Source organism: Loxodonta africana, chromosome 13 (genome assembly GCF_030014295.1).
Source record: "Loxodonta africana isolate mLoxAfr1 chromosome 13, mLoxAfr1.hap2, whole genome shotgun sequence".
In the NCBI taxonomy this organism is placed as follows: Eukaryota; Metazoa; Chordata; class Mammalia; order Proboscidea; family Elephantidae; genus Loxodonta; species Loxodonta africana.
Window position 1 is genome coordinate 60124137 of NC_087354.1, and position 24405 is coordinate 60148541.

General features: G+C 40.1%; 1 protein-coding gene across 1 annotated transcript in view; it reads left to right on the plus strand.

The window, feature by feature from the left end:
• Window positions 1–22935, plus strand: part of DNAAF4 (dynein axonemal assembly factor 4) — a 44914-nt gene extending 21979 nt beyond the window's left edge. The window contains exons 5-9 of the mRNA XM_003418325.4: window positions 4668–4813; window positions 5791–5900; window positions 14302–14455; window positions 15740–15845; window positions 18548–22935. Of these exons, the coding sequence (XP_003418373.2) occupies window positions 4668–4813; window positions 5791–5900; window positions 14302–14455; window positions 15740–15845; window positions 18548–18657 (626 nt within the window). The 3' untranslated portion in view covers window positions 18658–22935. The remainder of the gene's footprint in view (window positions 1–4667; window positions 4814–5790; window positions 5901–14301; window positions 14456–15739; window positions 15846–18547) is intronic.
• Window positions 22936–24405: the final 1470 nt, after the last annotated feature.

Below are 24405 nucleotides of genomic sequence, written 5' to 3' on the forward strand. Positions count from 1 at the left end.
AACTCATAGTGACCCTATAGGAAAGACAGAGTAGAACTGCCCCATAGGGTTTCCAAGGACTGGCTGGTGGATTTGAACTGCTAACCTTTTCATTAGCAGCTGAATGCTTAACCACTGCCCTTCCAGGGCACCCTTTATGGTAAAATAGTGTTTATTTCCTCCAGGTCCTGCATCGCAGTGATCATTAGTATAATAATCTGAAGCAGTATATTTCATTTATATGTTTTATTCAGTTTTCCTTCATTTAGTGTGTTCTACACTGTTTTTTTACACTGTTAGAAAACTCATCCCTTTTTATTTTCACTTTCAAGTTCCCCCCACTCCTGGGTTCTTAACTTTAATTTGTTTCACCATGTTCTGGAGCATTTCTTTGAGTAATTTATTCAGAAAAGATGACTGGTTGATGTATTTTCTGAGTTCTTACATATCTAAGAATGTCTTTTGCTTTCACAAGTGAATAGCAGTTTACATGGATATCAGTTTTTTTGTAGGGGGCTTTAGGTGAAGGTTTACAACTCAAGTTAATTTCTTATACAAACATTTATACACATATTGTTATGTGACACTAGTTTCAATCCCTATAATGTCACGGCATGCTCCCCCTTTCCACCCTGGTTTCTTGTGTCCATTCAACCAGCTCCTGTCCCTTCCTGCCTTCTCATCCTGTCTCTGGACGGGAAGCACATCCTTCACAAGTATTATTTTATGTTTTATAGTCCAGTCTGATCTTTGTCTGAAGGGTGGGCTTTGGGAATGGTTTCCGTTCCGAGTTAACAGGGTGCCTGGGGGCCATGGCTTTGGGGGTTCCTCCAGTCTCAGTCAGACCATTAAGTCTGGTCTTTTTATGTGATTTTGAGTTCTCCTGCATATTTTTCCTGCTTTGTCAGAGACTCTCTGTTGTGTTCCCTGTCAAGGTAGTCATTGATGGTAGCCGGGCACCATCTAGTTCTTCTGGTCTCAGGCTGATGGAGTCTCTGGTTTATGTGGATCTTTTGTCTCTCGGGCTAATATTTTCCTTGTGTTTTTGGTGTTCTTCATTCTCCTTTGCTCCACCTGGGTTGGGACCAATTGATGTATCTTAAATGGTCACTTTCAAGCTTTTAAGACCCCAACGCCTGCCACCAAAGTGGGATATATAACATTTTCTTAATAAACTTTGTTATGCCAGTTGACCTACATGTCCCCTGAAACCATGGTCTGCAGACCCCTGTCCCAGCTACTCTGTCCCCGAAAGTGTTTGTTTGTATTCAAGAAACTTATTAGCTTTTGCTTTAGTCCACTTATGCTGACTTCCCCTGTATTGTGTGTTGTCCTTCCCCTCACCTAAGATGATTCTTCTCTGCTACCTAGTTAAATTCCCCTCTCCCTCCCTCCTCACCCTTGTAACCATCAAAGAATGTTTTCTTCTGTGTTTGAGCCTTTTCTTGAGTTCTTATAATATTGGTCTCATACAGTATTTGTCATTTTGTGACTGACTAATTTCACTTGGCATAATGCCCTCCAGATTCAACCATATTGTGAGATGTTTCTTGGATTCATCATTGTTCATCGTTGCGTAGTATTCCATTGTGGGTGTGTGCCATAATTTGTTTTTCCATTAATCTATTGATGGGCACCTAGATTGTTTCTATCTTTTTGCCATTGTGAACAGTGCTGCAGTGAACATGTGTGTGCATGTATCTATTCATATGAGGGCTCTTCTCTAGGATGTATTTCAAGGAGCGGGATTGCTGGATCCCACAGTAGTTCTATTTCTAGCTTTTTAAGGAAGCGCCAAGTCAACTTCCAAAGTGATAGGCCCATTTTACATTCCCACTGGATATCAAATTTTTGAGACACTTTATTACTTAGGTTGATGCTAACTTGTTGTAATTAAGAGATCCAAAACTACAGCTCAAATAAGATGGAGGTTTAATTCTCTGTAATGTGACGCTCTGACATAACTGTGATGGGTCTAGTACTGATAAATGACTTTGCTCCACGGGGCCATCCAGGCACCTGGGCCAGCGGATCACCTCTGCCATGACATTGGTCTTCCATCTCTGGATCCAAGGTGGATGCTGCACTTGGCATTGTTTTGTAGCCAGTGGGAAGGGGGACTGAGGAAGTCCATGGCAAGTAAATTTACCTTTAAGATGATGACCTTTAAGTTGTGTACATCACTTTTATTCATATTCTGTTGGCTTACTTTTGGCACATACTTAGTGTTACACTTAATCTTAAGGGAAGCTAGGTTATGTAGATGCTGGTCTGACACAGCCAGGGGCCTAGCTCAGAACTCTAAGATAATGTTACTAAAAGGAAGCAGGGAAAAGCACAAATATTGTATAAGATCACTATTATAAGAACGTGAGAAATAGTTTAAACTGAGAAGAAAACATTCTTTTGTGGTTACGAGAAGGGGGAGGGAGGGAGGTTGGGAGAGGGGTATTCACTAGATAGTAGATAAGAACTGCTTTAGGTGAAGGGGAAGACAGCACACAATATAGGGGAGGTCACCATAATTGGACTAAATCAAAAGCAAAGAAGTTTCTTGAATAAACTGAATGCTTCGAAGGGCAGTGTAGTAGGGGCAGGGGTCTGGGGACCATGGTTTCAGGGGACATCTAAGTCAATTGGCGTAATAAAATCTATCAAGAAAACATTCTGCATCCCACTTTGAAGAGTGGCGTCTGGGGTCTTAAACCCTAGCAAGCAGCCATCTAAGATGCATCAATTGGTCTCAACCCACCTGGATCAAAGGAGAATGAAGAACACCAAGGACACAAGGTGATTACGAGCCGAAGAGACAGAAAGGGCCACATGAACCAGTAACTAAATCATCCTGAGACCAGCAGAACTAGATGGTGCCTGGCTACAACTGATGACTTCCCTGACAGGGAACACAACAGAGAACCCCTGAGGGAGCAGGAGAGCAGTGGGATACAGACCCCAAATTCTCATAAGACCAGACTTAATGGTCTGACTGAGACTAGAAGGACCCCGGTGGTCATGGCCCCCAGACCTTCTGTTGGCTCAGGACAGGAACCATTCCTGAAGCCAACTCTTCAGACATTGATTGGACTGGACAGTGGGTTGGAGAGGGATGCTGGTAAGGAGTGAGCTTCTTGGATCAGGTGGACACTTGAGACTATGTTGGCATCTCCTGCCTGGAGGGGAGATGAGAGGGTGGAGGGGGTTAGAAGCTGGCGAAATGAACGCGAAAAGAGAGAGTGGAGGGAAAGAGCGGGCTGTCTCATTAGGGGGAGAGTAATTGGGAGTGTGTAGCAAGGCTTATATGGGTTTTTGTGTGAGAGACTGACTTGATTTGTAAACTTTCACTTAAAGCACAATAAAAATTATTTTTTAAAAAGCGGGGAGAATGGATAGGATCCTGGAAAATAGTTGAAAGTCTCAGTCACAGGCACCTGTAGACAATTTTTGCTCAAATTTTTGTTGATGTTGATTTCTTATTCTTCCTGTCCCCTTCCTCTCTCCCTTTGAAATGTCTATCCGTGCTATTTTCTACTTGTAGAAATTGGAATCCTAGTTTTTCCCCTTATTTGTATGCGTTCATTTTATATTAGGGATATTAACTGTCATATTTGTGGCAAATCTTTTTTTTTATCAAATTTGATGTTTGCCTTTTAAATCTGTGTATCATTGCTACTTTTTTTTTTTTTTATTCCAACCCTTAGATTAATTATTCCTCTTCTATTGGTGTAACCATGATTGTATCTGTCTAACTACCCATATAAAAACGCATAGCTCTTCATTAGTATCATTCGCTGACTCTTATTACCTGTCTCCAATGGCTAAAAGTTATCACATCATCACAAGGAAGTGAGGGTGAACTGGGGACCCTAACGCTATTCCATCTCTCCATCAATATTAAATGTTAAAGACACACGTGTTTTGTTTAATGAACCATATGGTATATGTTTACCTGCATTTTATCCACTGCTGGTATTGTCTCTCTTAATATAACATGTTCTGAAGATGATTGTATTAAACTTCTCATTTACACAAGGGCAGTAGTGGTTCAGTGGTAGAATTCTCGCCTACCATGCAGGAGCCCTGGGTTCAATTCCTGGCCAGTGCACCTCAAATGTAGCCACTGCTCATCTGTCACCTGAAGCTTGTGTGTTGCTATGATGCTGAGCCAGTTTCAGTTAAGCTCCTAGACTAAGACAGACTAAGAAGAAAGGCCTGGAGATCTGCTTCTGAAAATCAGCCAGCGAAAACCCTATGGATAACAATCCTGTTGTGTACGGGGTTGCCATGAGTCAGAGCAGTCTCCATGGCAGCTAACAACTTACCTACATGTTAAAAATCTTAGGAAAGGGTCTATAGGGTACATTGCCATAGGGGCTTAAGGAAATAAAATTGGTATTGGCAGTCATGGCCTGGCCGGAATAAAGAGTGCCCATTGTTAGAGTTGATATAAATTGGATACTTAGTGATTACAGAAAGAGAGCCCCAAAAAAGAATCTGGGGTCATTATTTAGTGAACAAATAATTAGCTGCTATGTGGTGGATTTTACGTTCCTTCTTGTAGAAAATGCCTTTAATTTGTTTGTATAGGATTTTAGAACTAGCTTTGATATACGTTTGCTTTAGAAGTCAGTTTGATTGCTAATTTAGAAAATGAGAAGTAAATGACTGACTTGTTAATACTGTCTTTGAAGGCAGAAATTCAGAAAATATATTTTCTGAGAAGTTAAAGGAAGCCAGTGTTCCCCCTCCTCGCTCTGTGGGCACTGTTCAGATCAGCTTTACCCCTCGGGTGTTCCCCACAGCTCTCCGAGAATCACAGGTAGCAGAAGAAGAGGAGGTATGCACACTTGCTGTTAGTTGCAATCTCTACAGATAAAAATGCTTTATTTTTTACTTCATCTATTGAAACTAGTACTGATTCTGAATTTCTTAAGTATTCATTACACTAAAGATAATATTTTGTGAATATATTTTTTAGTATTACCCTGTGAAAAAGTATATTTTGCAGATTTTACTTTGCTCCTGAATGCTGATTCTATAACATTGATTTAATATATAGTATTGTTGCTTTTTTTTTTTTTTTATTGTTGCTTATTCTAAGAAGTAAACTGTTGTACTGGCTATTTCTTTTACCAGAGAAATTATTTTTTATAGTGGATTTATAAACTTTTAGTAAGAAGAGATTTGGAAATTTGTTATCAATATTGGATATTTCTAATGTTGTGACATTTTGGAGTGAACATGTCTTCCATGCATTTAGAGTTCGGGAGCCCCCGAGGATTTAGAAGCCCTGATATAAATTGGGATCTTACGCCTTTAATTATGTGAGCACCAAGGACGGCGTTTTTTTACTGCATAGTGTGCACTGATGCCTCTTTTAATTGGAAAGTTGTAGAAATAATTGAAGAGCCTTAAGACAGAATGACAGTTTATAAATATTAATCTTTTCTTCTTATTAAATAATATACTATTTCTATATTTTATTTGTAAAATTATATAATTAGAAAAATGATTTAAAATCATTTTTATGTTTTTCAGTATGGAAAAGTAAAAATATATTATAAACAACAAAAAAAATAGTTACATGAACTTCCAGAAGGGATGAAATTTGGACTAGATAGAAGCTTATGCATTTGATCTTAACCAGCTAGTGAAGTTTGAAAAAAAAAGCTTTAAAGAATATAAAAATGGAAGCTTAAAATCATCATCATTAAATAGTATTTCCATCTTCTGGAGAATGATGGAAGATCTAAAACAAACTACTAATAAAAATAAAACCTTTGTGTTCTTCATAAGACTCCATTCTCATTTCAGTGGCTGCACAAACAAGCAGAGGCACGTAGAGCAGTGAATACTGATATTCCTGAACTTTGTGACTTAAAAGATGAAGAAAAGAACCCAGAATGGTTGAAGGACAAAGGAAAGTAAGTTTGAGCTCTGGCTGTGGCATTTAGAATACTTTTATGTAGATGTTAGCGCTCACGTGTTTTTAGTTGTCTTGAAACGTGTTGCACCTACTTGCTGCCTGGAGTGTGGAGTGTGCACGGCTGAGTGGGCTGTCTTTTTGGGTGCTTGTCTCTAGAAAATGTTGACAGATTGACTTGGACCAAATGGAAGAAAGAAAGTAAAGACAAGTGTGGCTCTAGATAGGTTTCTAGCAAGGATAACTGATTTAGTGGGCACTGTTGAGGACCCAGCTAGGCTAGAAAGCATGAATCCATTGCGGTACCAGCTATCTGCTATAATGTGTACTCAGTTGTGTTTGAGGGTATAAAGTGTACGTTAGAGCACTGAGCCAGAGTTGGAGTTTTGATTGACAAGTACCATGAAAGCCTAGCAGTGCAAAGGACCAGTGAATGCTCATGAAAAACTAGCTCAGCTATTCAGCCATGGAGTCTAGGCTGAATTAGAAAGGAAGAAGTACCGTGGAGGGCCCAGTGGGCTGGGAGAAGATGGAGCCAGTGAAGAACTAGAGGCCACTGTGACACTGAAGATTGAGTAAAGGGAAAGCTAGCAGAATAGGAAGGCCTGGTCAGTGGCTGGGATAAATACTTCTGTGACAGTGCAATTCCAGGTGATGACAAAGTCCAGAGTATGGCCTTGGAAGTGTGTAGCAAAATTAGAGATGAAGGGAAGGTGAGCGGGGTTAAGAAGTTCCAGGCGTTTCAAGGTTAGTTTGAAATATGAGTCATGTATGTGAACCTTAAAATCTCCTGCAATTGTGGCAGAATTGGGATGGAGACAGATAGTGGGATCCAGGTTTCAAAGCTCTCAGTGAATAAGGGAAGAGTGATTTTAAAAAGCCAGTAGATGACAGTGACTAGAAGGCTAGAGTGTGGAATAGATGTCCTGAGTCCCAAAGGATGATGACTTTTATGTAAATAAGGAGTTACAGCTTGGAGCTAGCAGAAGCGAGCCAGGAGAATGCCAGTTCTTGATGTAGGGCATGGAGGATTGGGGACCTCAGGTAGAGGGTGATAGAGATAGCATTGCCCTCAGGGCAGAGCCGGGTGTCTTAGTCACCTAATGCTGCTATAACAGAAATACCACAAGGGGGTGGCTTTAATGAACAAATTTATTTTCTCTCTTTAGGAGGCTAGAGGGCTGTCTTTTCTCTCTGTCGCCTTTGGGGAAAGGTCCTTGTCTCTTCTGAGCTTCTGCTTCTAGGCATTCTTCATGTGGCTTGGCATCTCTCTTCCCCCATCCATGCTTACTAGCTTGTGCTTAATTTCTTTTATGTCTCAAAAGAGATTGACTCAAGATACACCCTACACTAATCCTGTCTCAGTAACATAACAAAGACAACCCATTCCCAAATATAACCACAGGCATAGAGGTTAGGATTTACAACCCCTTTTTTTGGGAGACACATTTCAATCCATAACGCCAGGTTTATCTCAGCCTTCTGTAGAAAATTTAAACAATCGGGAGGCAGAGTCAATTGTGGCTGAACTAGGAGTGAGGAAGTACAAGAAGTAGAGGAGGATGGAGGTAGGAAAGACCCGGAAACAGGGACGCTGACATGGGAGCAAAGGAGCAGCTTACTATTTGGTCAGCCCCCAAGAATAACAGCCTTGATGGGCATAGTTAGAAAGTTGTTTTGTACTCGTTGTGGTGCAGGCAGTGCTTGGTCTGGCTTTATTTCTGATGCACTAATGATACCAAAAAAAAGCTAAACCCAGTGCCATCGAGTCGATTCCGACTTATAGCGACCCTATAGGACAGAGTAGAACTGCCCCATAGAGTTTCCAAGGAGCGCCTGGTGGATTCGAACTGCTGACCCTTTGGTTAGCAGCTGTAGCACTTAACCACTACGCCACCAGGGTTTCCACACTAATGATACAGTTTGGAAAATCCAGCACAGATAATTGACTGCTGGCAGGAGCAATGTTTTGGCAGCAGTCTGATACACAGCTGTACTTAGGGACACTCAGGTGTCACTGGTATGTTTTTGTACCGTTTTGCCTTATTACCTCCAGTAAGGTAGAAAAAGAAAGAGAAGCAAAATAAGAGGAAGGGAAGAGAGTTGAGAATGAGGAGAGTTGGAAAACTTAGTAACTGATAACACACAGAGAAATAGAGTGCACTCTTGATTAATCCTAGTGCTAAGTACAGACACCATAAAAGGAAAGGTACGAATTATTAGAAAGAAATGTCAACTCTAGCAATGTGATGCAGAAAAAAAGTAGAAGCAGATTCAAAAGAACAAATTAAGAAATACATTAAATTTTTAAAATTGTTTTTAAAATACATATAACATAACACTTGCCAATTCCGTTTTTCGTGTATATGGTTTAGTAATATCAACTGCATTAATATAACACAACATTTGCCATTTCAGTGTTTTTCATGTATACAGTTTAGTGATATCAACTGCATTAATTGCAGTTTTCAGCCCTCACCAGTAATTGTTTCCACATTTTCATTCCCGTGAACAGACACTCACTGCTTCCTAAACACCAACCCCCTTTTCTCTCCCCCCTCCAACTCCTGGTAAACATTGATAAACTTTGGTTTCTGTACCTTTGCTTATTCCAATTATTTCATGTAAGTGAGATCTGGTAATATTTGCCCTTTTGTGATTGATTTATTTCACTCAGCATAATGTTTTCAAAGTTTATCCGTGTAGCAACAGCATGTTAAACTTAAAGCCAAAGGATGAGCCTTTCTCACCTCTAGAGGCTTTGTTTCATGGTAGCCGTCTGTATTTACCCAAGCAAATGCAGCGGACCTGTCCTCCTTGTGCTTCAATCTGTGGGATGCTTTGCTCTACCAGTGGTTAGAAGGGGCTGGCAACAGCTTGAGAAAACTGTTTAGGGGAGTATACCAAACCAAAAACCAAACCCAGTGCTGTCCAGTCGATTCTGACTCATAGCGACCCTATAGGACAGAGTAGAACTGCCCCATAGTTTCCAAGGAGCGCCTGGTGCATTTGAACTGCCGACCCCTTGGTTAGCAGCCTTAGCACTTAACCACTATGCCGCCAGGGTTTCCTTAGGGGAGTAAACCTACTCAAAATTGGATTATTAGAAAAAGCCACAGAATGCTTTTGTTTTTCTTTACCTAGTCTTCTACTGCCAAATGTAGCTTTTTGGAAAATATATATCTTAGACAATTTTATTTGCTCATAAAAACATTTTACCTTCTCCAATTAACCTTGTGCCAGATAGCTTTTTAGTGAGAACATCTCGTATACAGCAGTGTAGGTGCTCCAGTGTGTGCGTGCTATGACGTTACTTAGCAGCTTCATGTGATTCAGAATCTGTAAATAACCTTAATAGCTACCCTCCCAGACACTTGTCATCATAAAAGATAGGTGGCCCTCTGACATTACTGTCCCATTGATGTTACTTTGTGCTTGATTTTCAGCCTAAGTTTTGTTGGACCCTTTCTTGACCCCAGACTTAAAATCCCTTCTTCCCCGACACTAGGGCCACTTGAATCTCACCCGTATACCTCATTCTGTAGAGCAAATTCTAACAGTAGATAGGAGGAAATTAAGGATATATGCTTCACTGTCTAGCAGCAGCATCGTATTATTTTTGTTACATAGAATCATCTTCAACACTAGTTCTAATGTCTGAATTTTCTTCTAAGTGCCAGGTTTCTGTAGCCTGTCTAATTCCAGTCCTTTTAAAATTGAAGCTCTGCCTTGCTTTTGCTTTTCCTCTTGCCATCCAGGTTGATTTAGCTTCTGAACCCCAGCTTTGTATCTCGGGTCCTGCTACTTACCGTCACACTTCCTTAGTACCAACTTGTGCCAATCTGAATTTCTGTATGTTTTCTGTTTTTGGATTTTCTTTTGCTGGATTCTGTCTGCCTGTCTGGATGTCCTTTTACTTTACGTTGGACCTTTTGATGCTGATTGTTGACCCCCTGTTACCATCTTCTCCCGAGAGAATGTGCTTCTACTTGCTAAATTGATTTTCTTTGCAGTACTTAGTTTTGAGTCCGTGGCCTATCAAGAACTGTGAAGGGCTAACCTGACACAGTTTCATGGATGCTGACAGAAGGCATGAGACTCATGGGTCAGAGGCAAAGGATTTGTTACTCACAGCACAGCAAGCAGCACGAGCTTCATGTTCATGTTGGTCCCCTTGCTCCAAAGTCCTGTAGGGCAGTGTGGAGGCAGGTCTAAGTGGAGTCTGTGCACACAGTAGGTGTGCCCCACAGCTGAGAAACACCAAGCTTAAGAAACCCAATCTTTTGTAATGGGGCTACCTGCAGATCTGCCCAATCTCTGCCCCGGAAGGAGACATTATTATACTGAGCAGCTAACAAACGCCCTTTGTCCTAGAAGGAGACACTATCTCTATCTTCCAAGGCTGTTTACTCTACAAACATCTTTGAAAAGATAGTCCAGAACACAAGCTGTCAGTGCCTCTGGTATAAGGTGTGCAGAAACATAAGTGCCCAATAGAGACTTGCCTCCCAATAACTCTTGCACCTGTCTACTTTCAGGATGCACCTGTCAAATCTGCCTACCCTGCTGTGTTTGAAAAGGCTGTTTGTGGAGATAATGGCTTTTCTTATGTGGGCACCCTTTGCCTGACTTAAAGAAGTTTAGAATTCATACTATAAGATGGTTTCTTTGATGTAATTATAACTGTAGAGTTGCTTGTTTGTATAACCCAGTGCTGTCAAGTCGATTGTATGCACGCATAATATTCTGTTGCAGTACCGTATCTGTTGGGGCCTAACTTGTCATTTTATTACAATTATTTATTATACAGTATCCTTTTTCTCCTTCCAACCTGAGTGTTGAATTGTGCTGGTCAGTGTGCCTTCCTTAAGGCTCACTAGTATTCAGCCTAAGGAACCCTGGTGGTGCAGTGGATAAGTGCTCGGCTGCTAACTGACAGGTTGGCAGTGTGAACCCACCAGCTGCTCCATGGGGGAAAGATGTGGCAGTCTGCTTCCGTAAAGATTACACCCTTGGAAAGCCTGTGGGGCAGTTCTGCTCTGCTCTGTAGGGTCATTATGAATTAGAATTGACTCATGATAACAGATTTTTTTTTTTTTTTTTTTTTTTGGTACTCAGCCTTAGTGTTTTTGAGAGGTAGGTGGCTGTTAGAGTTCCTTTCTCTTGTCTACAAACAGCTGCTTTGTCTTTTCTTGGAGTATGTGTTGCTCCTTGCTCCCATTGCTGTTTCTGATCCCTGCCACTTCTGATCTTTCTCATGACTCTTTTCTACCCTCCTCTTTCTCAGTCTCTTTCTTTGTTCTTGTGAAAATTTTTTTTTTTTTGCTCAGCATAGTATATGTATTTTTAATTGTGGTGAATATACATGTAACAGAACATTTGCCATTTCAGTAATCTTCGTATGTACAGTTCAGTGACATGGTCATCATGTTGCTCAATCACCACCCTTATCCATTCCCACATTTTCCCATCACCCGTAACAGGAATATTGGGTCATCCTGCCTCTTTCATTACTTCTCTCCACATTGTTTCTTTCATATCACTCTGGCTACTTGTTGCTTGTCCCATGCTCAACTCTTAGATAAAATGGTTGGCCCTTTTGGCCAGTGCCAATCAGAATGGTCCTTTCTTTTCAATGGCACCCCAGTCAGTCATCATGAAAACGACAGGAGTGTTTTCAGTAGTCTGTGCCTGTTTTGTTCTCGCTACACACCCAGTACAGTAAGCACTCAATGTATGTAGAGTGAATGAGTAATTTGGCATAATTCCTTTCACTAGCATTGCTTATTTGGATCGTGAGTGAAGACTTAATGGCTATTAGCTTCTCTGTTTAAATTTGCTGTTCAAGGGTGACTGCCTTTTAGACAAAGAGATTTAGTGTTTTTTTCCTATTCATTATGAAATTTGACTATTTTCAAGTTTAGAGCCATTCTGAAAACTGTAAAACAGATTTTTGGGTATTCGTAATGGGAGTCCTGATGGCACTGTGGTTAAAGAGTTCGGCTGTGAACCACAAGGTCGGTGGTTCAAACCTACCAGCTGCTCCGAAGGAGAAAAGATGTGGCAGTCTACTTACATAAAGATTTACAGTCTTGGAAGCCCTGTGGGGCAGTTCTCCTACGTCCTATAGGGTCGCTGTGAATCAGAATTGATGCAATGGCAGTGGGTTTGGTTTTTGGTTTAGTGGTACGGAAACTTCAGGAATGTAGCATTCATTTGGATTTATGTTTTGATACACATATTCAAGTATTGAAAAGATGTTTAAGAACTTTATATTTCCTGCTATTATGCCTTCTACAATGGTTTTTTCTTTTTTTTTCTCCATTACTAATCATTGTAAGCTTTTCCTCCTTTAGAACCTGCAAGAGTTTTTCTGGTAAAACTATTCCATTAGAAAACTGTAAACTTATATTGAAAATGAAAGATTGAAATGTTCTTAAAATGCGTACATTAATAGAATATTTGTAGTACACGCTGTAGGCTGCCTAGCCAACGTCTTTTCTCCCCCTTATCCTGATGGGCCTGGCCCATGTTTTGTTTGAGCAGCCCTGGCCCAGGACACTTAGGATGGCAACCCTCTCTCAAGTCCAAGGATGAGTTCTGATTGACTTCAGTGAATCAAGGTGGTTTTAATCTCATGCTGGAGTTTGTAGGTAACTTTGGGTACCCTTGGTCAATGAGGTGAGAAAGGAAGAGAGCCAGGAGATTTCTGGGGAAGGCTTTCTTGCTCTTAAGAAGCATATGCCACAAGGTGTTTCTTTTAATTAATATTGTACCTGGATCAAGTGGCAGCTTGAGCTGTGCCTCTCCCTTGTGGCCTCGAAGACCAGCTCTGGGGGAAGTAGCTGCTGAGGACAGTAGAATGGAGAGGTTGAAGGAACTTGGGGCTGGATGACATCCTGAAGCTGCCGATTACATTGGGGGTGGAGCCACGTCCTTCTGCACTTTGTGCTGTGCGATATAATTTATTTCCCTACTTGTTTAAGCCAACAGTCTTTGCAGTCAGAAACATCCTAACTGGTATGGGGCGTTTCAGAAACAAACTGCCCTCACAGAATTAGCTTTTCTAGTTTGTGCAAGTTATTTAAGCTTGAGCTAGACTTAGCTTTGATGTCACAGTGGTGCCATCTTGCCTTTGACTCCTGATGACTGGCTGCTCTGACGGGTCGACCCTGGGGTCATTGTGCTTGATGTCCTAGAGCTGCGGAGCGTGCAGCGCAGCGGGCTGGAAACGTGTTCAGTGTGTTACGTGGCGCTTTTCTGTTTGACAAAGTAGTTTCTGTTTCCTTGTGTTGTGTATTTTTCAAAGTTTTTTAAGTGGACTATAATTAAAAAACAAAGAAGAAGCTTACTATTTTAAATAAATCTTTTAGTCAGGTAGACCTCATTATTTGAAGAGAACTTAGAAGCCTTTGACCCGGGAAGAGTACATCAGTTAGGATGCTCTTGTTTGCAAGTAACCAGAAAAACAAATTCAAATGGCTTTTCATGCTAAAAAGATTTTGTTGGCTTATATAACCACAGAGCCAGTGGTATTTTTCGTTTCAGGCAAAGCTTGATCCCACAATTCAACTGTGTCACCAAGGACTCAGTTTCTTTCTGCCCCCTTGTTCCTTCTGTACTTCCATCCAAAAACCCACTATAATATAACCAGCTTTATTCTGGTGTCAGCTCCTCCCATAGTGTCAAAATGGTCACCAACAGTTTGTGCTGTGTGCATTCTTCTTTCATATCCAGCAGGGGGAGATGTTTTCCCAATTTTTAATTCTCAAACTTGGAACCAGGAGTCCCTGGGTGGACAAATGTTTAAGTGCTCAACTACCAACTGCAAGGTTGGAAGTTCAAACCCACCCAGGCCTTGCAAGAAAGGCCTGGCAACCTGCCTTGAAAACCCGATGGAGTGCAGTTCTACCCCGCAACATATGGCTTGCCATGAGCCAGAATTGACTTGATGTCATCTTTTTTTTTTTTTTTTTTTTTTACCTATTCATTCTGAATAGACCAGTTTGGGTCACAAGCCCATCCCTGAGTCAGTCACTGTAGCAGAGAGGATACAGCATGCCTACCCGTGTAAGCTACTCAGGGTCTCCTTGTGGTGCAGGAGGTGAGTTCAGGGCCATTCACACTAGCAGGGAGGATGGAGCATGGCTGCTGGTGCATGAACCACTCAGGGTCTCTCTCCGCGTGGTGCTGGAGGTGAGGTGGGGCCCATTCACACGAGCTGGTGTGTGTGGAGGAGAGCTGGTGTGTGTGGAGGAGACGGAGTCAGTGCAGCCAGCAGTGTTCATGTACAGGGAGGACAGAGGAGGCGAGCCATTCCCTTTGCCTGTGACTAGGTGTTACTTTTCTGTGTTCCTGTTTCAATGTTACAGTGTTTTTCTTTTCTGTTTTTGTCTTACTAGCAAATTGTTTGCAACAGAAAACTATTTGGCAGCTGTTAATGCATACAACTTAGCCATAAGACTAAATAATAAGATTCCATTATTGTATTTGAATCGGGCAGCTTGCCACCTAAAACTGAAAAACTTGCACAAGACCATCGAGGATTCTTCCAAGGTATATACATATACGTACGTGTGTGCATTTATGGATAGTGCTTTAAATGCTAATCCTCCCATTTGTTGCTTTAAATGATGTCCTTGTCTTCTTTCTGTTAAATTTAAATACTTAGATACAAAGGCTTTAAAAATCATCTTACTTATTATTATTATTTTTTTAATGAACAAGGAACTGGTGTTTCTTGAGATTTCAAGTTAGATTAGAAAACCCCTATCTGTTACCTTATTTCCTTGGTATCATTTCAAGTTCACAGGAAATTAGTAAGTGGTTGTCGGTTTGTGCTCACTTTTTTCTTAATAAAGTTTTGCAGGTTGAATAAAAAGTAGAAGGGAGAAAACTTGGTATTTCCTTGTTATTACCACCACTTGCACAGTAAAATGGTATCTCCATAACCATTTCCCATTTTAAAGATAACTTAGTATATAAGTTATATTTAACTTAGTATTTAAGACAAGATAACTTAGTATATCCTAATTTCCATGAACATTATTTCAGGTCAATATGTTAAAGTTCTACAGTTGTTTCTTTTTTCCCGGGGTAACTTGTGTGAAGGGGCACCATGTGCAGAACCTCTCAGGTGGCTCAATGAGATGGAGGACATGGAAGGAAGAACCCATCCTTGTACTTTGATCTCGTCAAGCTACTGAAGATACGATAATTATTATGACTCTGCATTCCTTTGACTAGCAGAATTTCTTGCACCAACAAATATTTATTGAATGAGTAAATAAATTTAACCACCCAATTTGAATACCAAACCAAAAAAACCAAACACATTGCCATCAAGTCGATTCCAGCTCCTGGTGACCCATGTGTTACAGAGTAGAACTGTTCCACAGAGTTTTCTTGGGTGTAAAGTTTGCAGAAGCAGATTGACAGGCTTTTCTTCCACAGTGGGCTCCAGCCAACAAGCTTTTGGTTTGTAGCCTTGAGAGCAAACTCTTTGTTCTACCCAGGGACCTAATTTGAACACAAAAGACCAACAAATGCTGTTTACCATAATCATTCCAGCTGGTAAAGGTAAAGCTGTGGAGATCTCAAATGGTAAGCCAGATGGTAACCTTGAGGAGAGGGCGTGAATCCTAAATAGGAACAATTGAACAGGTTCCAATTCTTCAACATAAATGTATGTAATTGGTAAATTCCCTTGCCAGCTAAACCAGAAATTTAAATGGTGAGGGTTTGAGGTTTGTTTTAATGTTAGAATTTTTACTGTGTTTTTGTTCAAGTTTCAGTTCGGAAATCCTGTCTTTCCCTTATTAATGATATGTATTTTGTAAGGCACTGGACTTACTGACACCACCTGTTGCAGACAATGCTAATGCGAGAATGAAAGCCCATGTAAGGCGGGGAGCAGCATTCTGTCAGCTGGAGCTGTACGTAGAAGGTAAATTGATGGCAGTGCTTTCAGTTTCAAGTTAAATGGAACTGAAAAAATGTCATTGTGATTATTTAGGATCATAATTTTTTAGGACTCCATTATTTTACCTTTTGGAATTTATCATCTGCAAAATGATTTTGAAGTATTTTCAAACTCTCATTATTCTAGAAGGGAGTTAATGCAGAGTGTGAACAAGTTCAGGTCTAGGAAAATACTTTTCTATAGAAAACCAAAAAAACCCATTGCCGTTGAGTCTATTCCAATTGACGGTGACCTTATAGGAGAGAGTAGAATGGCCCCATAGGGTTTCCAAGGAGCTGCTGGTATATTTGAACTTCTGACTTTTTGGTTAGCAGTTGAGCTCTTAACCATTGTGCCACCAGGGCTCCAGAGCTTTCTACAGAAAGATATGTAATAAAGACATAAATGAGTCACTTAAGATGTAATGGGAAGTTTAAAAGTGAGCTTCTTTGGTCATAATCTGTATGTACACATAAGCTCAGAAATAACTAATCTGCCACAGAGCATGAGTACTGCTTATATTTGTGAGACTGTATTTAACTTATAGTAGCCACATCCTTTCAAGGCCTGTAATTCAGCCCTGAGTGTATAGAAGCCATAGCTTGTATTTCTTTTTTATTTGCATTTTAAATTAACATATTTAGTGAGTATCTGCAGTGACTCACATTGCCCCAAAGGCAAAATTTTGTGGGAGCCCTGTGTGTACAGGAGCCATACATAGTATACACAAGTCAGTCCTCATTACTGGTGGATTCCATATTGGGAAATTTGCTTGCTCACTAAAATATGTTTGTAGCCCCCAAACCGGTACTTGCGGTGCTTTCGCAGTCACTTGCACACACATGCAGAATGGTAAAGAATCTTGAGTTGCCGGACAGTCGCATTCCCAGCTGAGGCTCAAGTCAAACAAGGTGATGCTCTGCCTTTTTATTTCAGCTCTCATATCGTAAACGTATATCTCTTTAGTGCCATATTTTTATCATTTTTATGCCTTGATGGTGATTGTGCTGTTTAAAATGGCTCCCAGACTCAGTGCTGAAGTGCTGTCTAGTGAACACACTAGTGAGCCGGGAAGGCTGGATGTGCCTTACCAAGGACGCACAAGTGGTCGATAGCTTTGTTCAGGCAGGAGTGCTGTGAGTTCGGTGTTGATGAGTCCACAGTGTGGTTCATCCAGAAGAAGGGGAGGAGTGCCTTGATCTGTGTATGAGCCCACGTCAGACAGTGCTGAAGGAACATCTATAATATGTGACGAAGCTAAGGAAGAGATGGACGTGGCTATGTTTATGGATCCACGAGATTACGACCAGTAAACAAGGTGTGGTGGACAGCGTTGATGAGAGGCTGAAAGTCAAAGAAATGCATGGTCACGTTACCCAGTGTCAGGAAAATAAGGTGTCTTTAGACAGAGACCTACGTAAAACAAGGTTATGTATTAATTGGTTGATGAAAACATGACCAGACAGGGCAGGGAGCTAACTCTGAATTTCCCTTACGAATCAGTGTTTGCTAATTCACTGTTCATGGTGACTTTATATAATACAACTGTGGCAAATATTAAGAACAGACTGTATTAATTTTTTTTTTTTTGCGTTTTAAATAATATATTTAGTGGTTATTTGCACTTACTCATGTTGCCCCAAAGGCAGAATTTTATAGCAGCCAGCATTTATCTTCAGCAATTCCTCCTCCCATATCTACTGCCCAGATGCCCCCTTCGTCTTCATGCAACCTACACTTGACACTGCCTTGGCAAAGAACGGCTTCCAGCCTACAGATTTTGTTAAATCTAACTTTGTTTTTAAACTTGGTCCTGCCATTTTTAGGAGATTTTTCTAACCAGAGCATTCAAATTAGGTTTACATGCCCCATCCTTTTTTTAGTTTCTTACCCACCAGCCTCATGAGGACAAAAGCAGTCAAGACATGAATGAAATATTATAAACCAGTGTCTGGAAATTAGCATCATAGACTTATTTGAGCTACAAGGACCCTGATTTTAAAGATGAGAAAATGGAGGCTTGGAGAAGTTAAGTGATTTACCTGAAGCGATATGGCCAGTTAATAGTACTTTTGATAGATGAACTCAGGCTTTTTACTCTTAAAATATTTTTTTCACTGCTTTTTTGGTAAAGATTTAAATTTGGTTACATATTTTTTAACAACCAGACCACAGTGCTTTCCTTTTCAACCAGTTTTCCTCAAAGGAATTCTGTAGATATAACTCCAGAAAAAAAGCACATATTGTAAACTCGTCTGTATCATACAGAGTATGAATTGTGAGTCTATAAAAAATTATTTTAAAAAATCTGGAATTTCTAAATGAGGTACCATTTATTACCTTTTCACTTTAGTGATAAGAATGCCCTTCGGATATGTAAAAGTTTTATTGAATCTGTTCATACTTTAATGAGTTTAAGCTGTTAACTTATTTTTGCTTGAATCTAAAGTAACTGCTTATTACTGAACCCAAATGAAATCACTGTAATTATTTCTGAAATCATTGAAGATTTTCTGCAGTTAGAGATGTTACCATGTGTGAAGATCAGAGTCTGCATTAACATTAAAACTTAGTAGTTGTCCTGAACCAAGTCCTTAGTGATTATTATTTTTGAAAAATATCATCTAGATTAGAAAAATATTTATAAAATATTCACTTTATTGATCACCATTTCTATATAAATACAGGCCTGCTGGATTATGAAGCTGCACTGAAGATTGATCCATCCAACAAAACTGTACAAAATGATGCTGAGAAGATTCGGAATATAATTCAAGGAACAGAACTAAAATCCTAATGACTTCTAGAGGCAACTAGGTATGATTTTACATTGTTAAAAAATAACTGGAGGCATTAGGGATCTCTACATACTACAGCTGGTTGTGCAGAATCAATTTTCATTTTTTTCTTCTTTATGTTAACACATACCTTAATTATATATTTTTTCTAATTGAACTGAATTTGCCCTTGTAACTAACAAATATTTGTTACTGATTAATTTTTAACAATGTGAAATTTTCAAATAAAAGATTGTGTTTATAAAGTATTTTTGGATTTTATTAAATATACTTTTTCATTATCTGAATGGTAGGCTTTGGTATAATCAATCCTGATAGGCTTTTACTTAGTTGCCAAATGCATAGAATATTTGTGTTCTTTTTTAAATAAATGAATACCTTCGCCACCATCTGTATGAGGTTAGACCAAATCAGCTTAGTGAAATAAGTGTTTCGAAAACCTTATCTTTGACTGTAGTTATAGAATGTTGATCATACTTCATAACACTATCTGGTGAAGGTAAGTTTTCTAGTACCTGTAAGTAGACCAGGAGAGAACAAGGCAGCACAGGACGAGATGTGAAGTAAGGACATCGTGGTGTCCGCTTTGCATTGCACCACCGGTTATGTTGTGTCACTGGGAGGTGATGCAAGCATTAAGCACAACAGTGCAGGTTCCTTTTTGCATGTAGTCGTTGTCACAGTTCACAGATTGTATTTAAAGGAGTTTTAGGAAAACAAAACTGGCGATGAGTTTTTATAGGATTTTATCATGTTGCCATTCAAGTGGATCATAAAAGCATCCCCATTTACTTTTTTTAAAAACTATTGTATTTTTGGTGAAAATGTACACAGCAAAACACGTTCCTGTTCAGCAGTCTACACATAATATTTGGTAACATTGATTACATTCTTCACATTGTGTGAAGATTCTCATTTGTGTTCTGGCTGTTTCACTCCCATTAAACTTAGACTCCTGCCTGTCCCCCGACCCCCAACCATCTCATCTGTGCTTTCCAGTAACTGTTGTCTGTTTGGCCTCACAGAGATATTTTTGTGAAAGAGTACAATACTGAAGGGTGGCATTTTTAATTTATTGAGCTAAACTACTATTCAGTTTAAAGTTTACTTCCAGGAATAGTTTTGCTTCAAGGTTTAAAGAGTATCTCAAGGCAGTAGTCGCAAGGATTCTTCTAGCCTCAATGGGTTCAGTAAGTCTGGCCCCTTTAAAAATTTGAAGTTCGTAATTTAGGTGAAGGGAAAGACAACACACAATACAGGAGAGGTCAGCACAACCTGAGTAAACCAAAATCAAAGAAGTTTCCTGAATAAACCGAATGCTTCGAAGGCCAGCATAGCAGGGGTGGAGGTTTGGGAACCGTGGTTTCAGGGACATCTAAGTCAACTGGCATAATCAAACCTATTAAGAGAACATTCTGCATCCCACTTTGGAGAGTGGCGACTGGAGTCTTAAATGCAAGCAAGCGGGCATCTAACATGCATCAATTGGTCTTAAACCACATGGATCAAAGGAGAATGAAGAACACCAAAGACACAGGGTAAGTATGAGCCCAAGAGTAAGAATGGGTCACGTAAATCAGGGACTACATCAGCCTGAGACCAGAAGAACTAAATGGTGCCTGGCTACAACCGATGACTGCCGTGACAGGGAACACAACAGAGAATCCCTGAAGAAGCAGGAGAGCAGTGGGAATGCAGGCCTCTAATTCTCGTAAAAAGATCAGACTTAATGGTCTGACTGAGACTAGAAGGACCCTGGTGGTAACCGTCCCCAGACCTTCCGTTAGCCCAAGACAGTAACTATTCCCAAAGCTAACTCTTCAGATGGGTTGGTCTGGACTATAAGACAGGAAATGATACTGGTGAGGAGTGAGCTTCTTGGATCAAGTAGACACATGAGACTATGTGTGCAGCTCTGGTCTGGAGGGGAGAAGTGAAGGCCAAGGGGTACAGAAGCTGGCTGAATGGACACGGAAATACAGGGTGGACAGAAGGAGTGCACTGTCTCGTTAGGGGGAGAGCAACTAGGAGTATATAGCAAGGTGTATATAAGGTTTTGTATGAGAGACTGACTTGATTTGTAAACTTTCACTTAAAGCACAATAAAAAAAAACTTCAAAGCAAAATAAAAAAATTTTTTTTGAAGTTTGATTCCATATTTTTCTCCCTTTCTATCAGGACACATCTGTTGTATCCCCAATCAGAACATTTGGTAGTGGTAGCCAGGCACCATCTAGTTCTTCTGGTTTCAGGGTAGAGTAGGCAGTGGCTCATGGAGATAATTAGTCCTGGAGTCTGGTTCCTACTCCAGTTCTTGGATTTCCTTCTTTTTCTTTTGCTGCAGATGAATAGAACCCTTTAGTGATATCTTACCTGGCCGCTCGTAAGCTTTCAAGACCGCAGACACCACCCACCAAAGTACAAAGTAGAGCTTAAACTTTAAGAGCTGTATTATGCCTGTTGACTGGATTGTCCCCTGAGACCATGACCCTAATTCTTCAAACCAAGAAAACTAATCCTGTGAAGTGACTGGTTGTATCTAAGTAGTATCAGTATTTGCAGCCCCTTTTATTTTATTTTGCTTTTTTTGTGGTTGTTGCAAAATTACATGTAACGTGGCATTTGCTAATTCCTCGTTTTTATTGTGTGTAACTTAGTGGCATCAATCGCATTAGTTAAGGTGTGCAAACTTCACTCACGTTCAGCGTCACCTTTCCCATCACCAGAAAGAGAATGATGCCCCTCTCCCCTCCCTGCTCCTGGCAACCACCAAAGAACACTGTTGTTGTTTCCCTGTCAAGTCAATTTTTGAATCCTAACGACCCCATGTTACAGAGTAGAACCGCCGCGTAGGATTTCCTAAGCTGTAATCTTGATGGCAGCAGGTTGCCAGATCCTTTCTCCCATGAAGCCACAGGGTGGATTTGAACTGCCAGCCTTTGGGTTAGCGGCTGAACATATAACCGCTGCACCACCAGGTCTCTGTATGTTTGCCTGTTCTTGTCATTTCATAAAAGTGAGATCATGTAGTATTTGTCCTTTTGTGATTGACATATTTCGCTTGGCATAATGTCTTCCAGGTTCATCCATGTTGGGAGATGATTTGGGCCATTCCCTTTTTTTTAATGCAACACCTTTTTGAATAAGAATAGCATAGTACAGTCACCTTGAAAATTTTACTTCTATAAAGCAGTTTTTGATAACTTCTGTAGCAGTTGTGTTGAGTTATCAGACTTTCTGATGAGGCAGGATTGCTTTTTCTTATGATCAGCCCTGGTTTGTTTGTTTATTTTTAAAAATAATGTCACCCAAATAAAGATGGGCTTCCTTCTGGTGAAAATTTTAATCATTTCTCGAACTGTCTTACCCAAACACCAAAAGGGAGTTCTATTCAACAAAAAATATTCTTTTCAGTCCTTTAAAAAAACACAGCTACCCAAAAACATCTCCACAAACCTCCTAGGCATCTTTCTCACTCTGACCTTAAAACTGTTTTGAGCTGGCAGTTCCCTTTCCTTTGTAAGACTGATCAACCCAGTCTTTTCTCAGGCTCTTCCTTTACCATCCCAGTTAATAAATAAAAGACTACCCAATATTTACTCTAAGGGCAAAGAATTCTTTTTTATGAGAAAGCAGAGGAAAGGAAAATCTTAAGTAGTTATATATTAATATGTTTGTCCCTATCCCCTAAATAAAATCTTGGTGTAAACGCAACAGACACTCATTTGTATTCATGAGGTACTTGACCTCTTTTGAGCAATCTCTTACGGTCTGCAAGGGACTTTTGGATTGAAGTGGTGATAAAGTTAAAATAATGATACGGACATTCCAATTTCCTTCATGATAAAAACATTCTTCCCAAATAATGGTGCTACCGTTGTTGTTGTTAGGTGCCGTCGAGTCGGTTCCGACACATAGCGATCCTATGAACAACAGAACAAAACACTGCCCTGTTCTGCACCGTGCTCATGATCGTTTTATGCTTGAGTGCATTGTTGCAGCCACTATGTCAGTCTATCTCACGGTTGAGGGTATTTCCTCTTTTTCACTGACTCTCTACTTTACCAAGCATGATATCCTTCTCCAGGGACTAGTCCCTCCTGATAATATGTCCAAAGTATGTGAGATGAAATCTTAACCATCCTCACTTCTAAGGAGCATTCTGGCTGTACTTCATCCAAGACAGATTTGTTCATTCTTTTGGCAGTCCATGGTATATTCAATATCCTTCACCAATACCATAAAGGCATCGATTCTTCTTCAGTCTTCCATATTCACTGTCCAGTTTTTGCATGCATATGAGGTAATTGAAAACACCGTGGCTTGGGTCATGAGCACCTTAGTCCTCAAGATGCCATTTTGCTTTTCAAAACGTTAAAGAGGTCTTGCAGCAGATTTGCCCAATGCAGTGCATCAGTTGTGAGGATTGTTTTCTTGATGTTGAGGTGTAATCCTACTGAAGGCTGTGGTTTCTGTTTTTCACCTGTGTTTCAAGTCTTCTTCACTTTCAGTAAGCAAGGTTGTGTGATCTGCATAATGCAGGTTGTTAATGAGTATTTTTGTGTTTTTTTTTTTCAGCATCACAATCTTCCTAATTTCCTCCTATTTTAGTACTCACTTCTTCTTGGTCTCATTTCTTCCTATCTTCATTCATCCCTCTGACCTCTAAATATTGGAGTTGATTACAGCCTAGTCCTCACATCCCTTTTCTTTCTGTACTTTGTTGTCTTACCTGGTCTCCTGACTAAATCACATCTTGGTGTGGGTGCTGTTCAGATTGATCTCTTCGACTTAGGCTTTTCCCTTGAACTTGACTTGCATATTCAACTGCCTCGTGACAGCTCTCCTCTCCCCAGATATCCCCTCTACTTTCTTCAGGTGTCTGGTTAACCATCACCTTGTTAGAGACTGTTGCGGACTAATCCTCCCTAAAATAATCCCTTGCCCAAGCGGTCTTTCTCCTTCTAATCCTATTTTTTCCCCCCATAACACTGCTATACGGTATGTTTTATTTTATATATATATATATATATATATATATATATATATATATATATATATATATCTGTGTGTGTGTAAGAAAGCAAGATGTCACTTTGAGGACTAAGGTGCACCAAGCCATGGTATGTTCAACTGCTGCATATGCATACGAAAGCTGGACAGTGATAAGGAAGACCAAAGAAGAATCAATACATTTGAATTATTGTGTTGGTGAAGAATATTGAATATACCATGGACTGCCAGAAGAACGAACAAATCTCTCTTGGAAGAAGTACAGCCAGAATGCTCTTCAGAAGCAAGGATGGCGAGATTTTGTCTCATGTACTTTGGACGTGCTATCAGGAGGGACCAGTCCCTGGAGATGGACATCATGCTTGGTAGAGGGTCAGCGAAAAAGAGGAAGACCCACAACAAGATGGATTGACACAGTGACTGCAACAGTGGGCTCAGACATAGCAATGATTATGAGGGTGGTGCAGGACCAGGCAATGTTTCATTCTCTTGTACATAGGGTTGCTATGAGTTGGAACTGCCTCGATCGTGCCTAATAATAACCAATACATAAAAAAAAGTATAAATACATAAACATATATATGTATGTATATATATGCATATGCGTGTATATATGCCCATGTATATATGTATGTGTATATGTGTATATATGTACATATGTATGTGTGTAATGTATGCATATATATGTATATATGTATGCGCATGTGTATATATGTATGTGTATATGTACATAT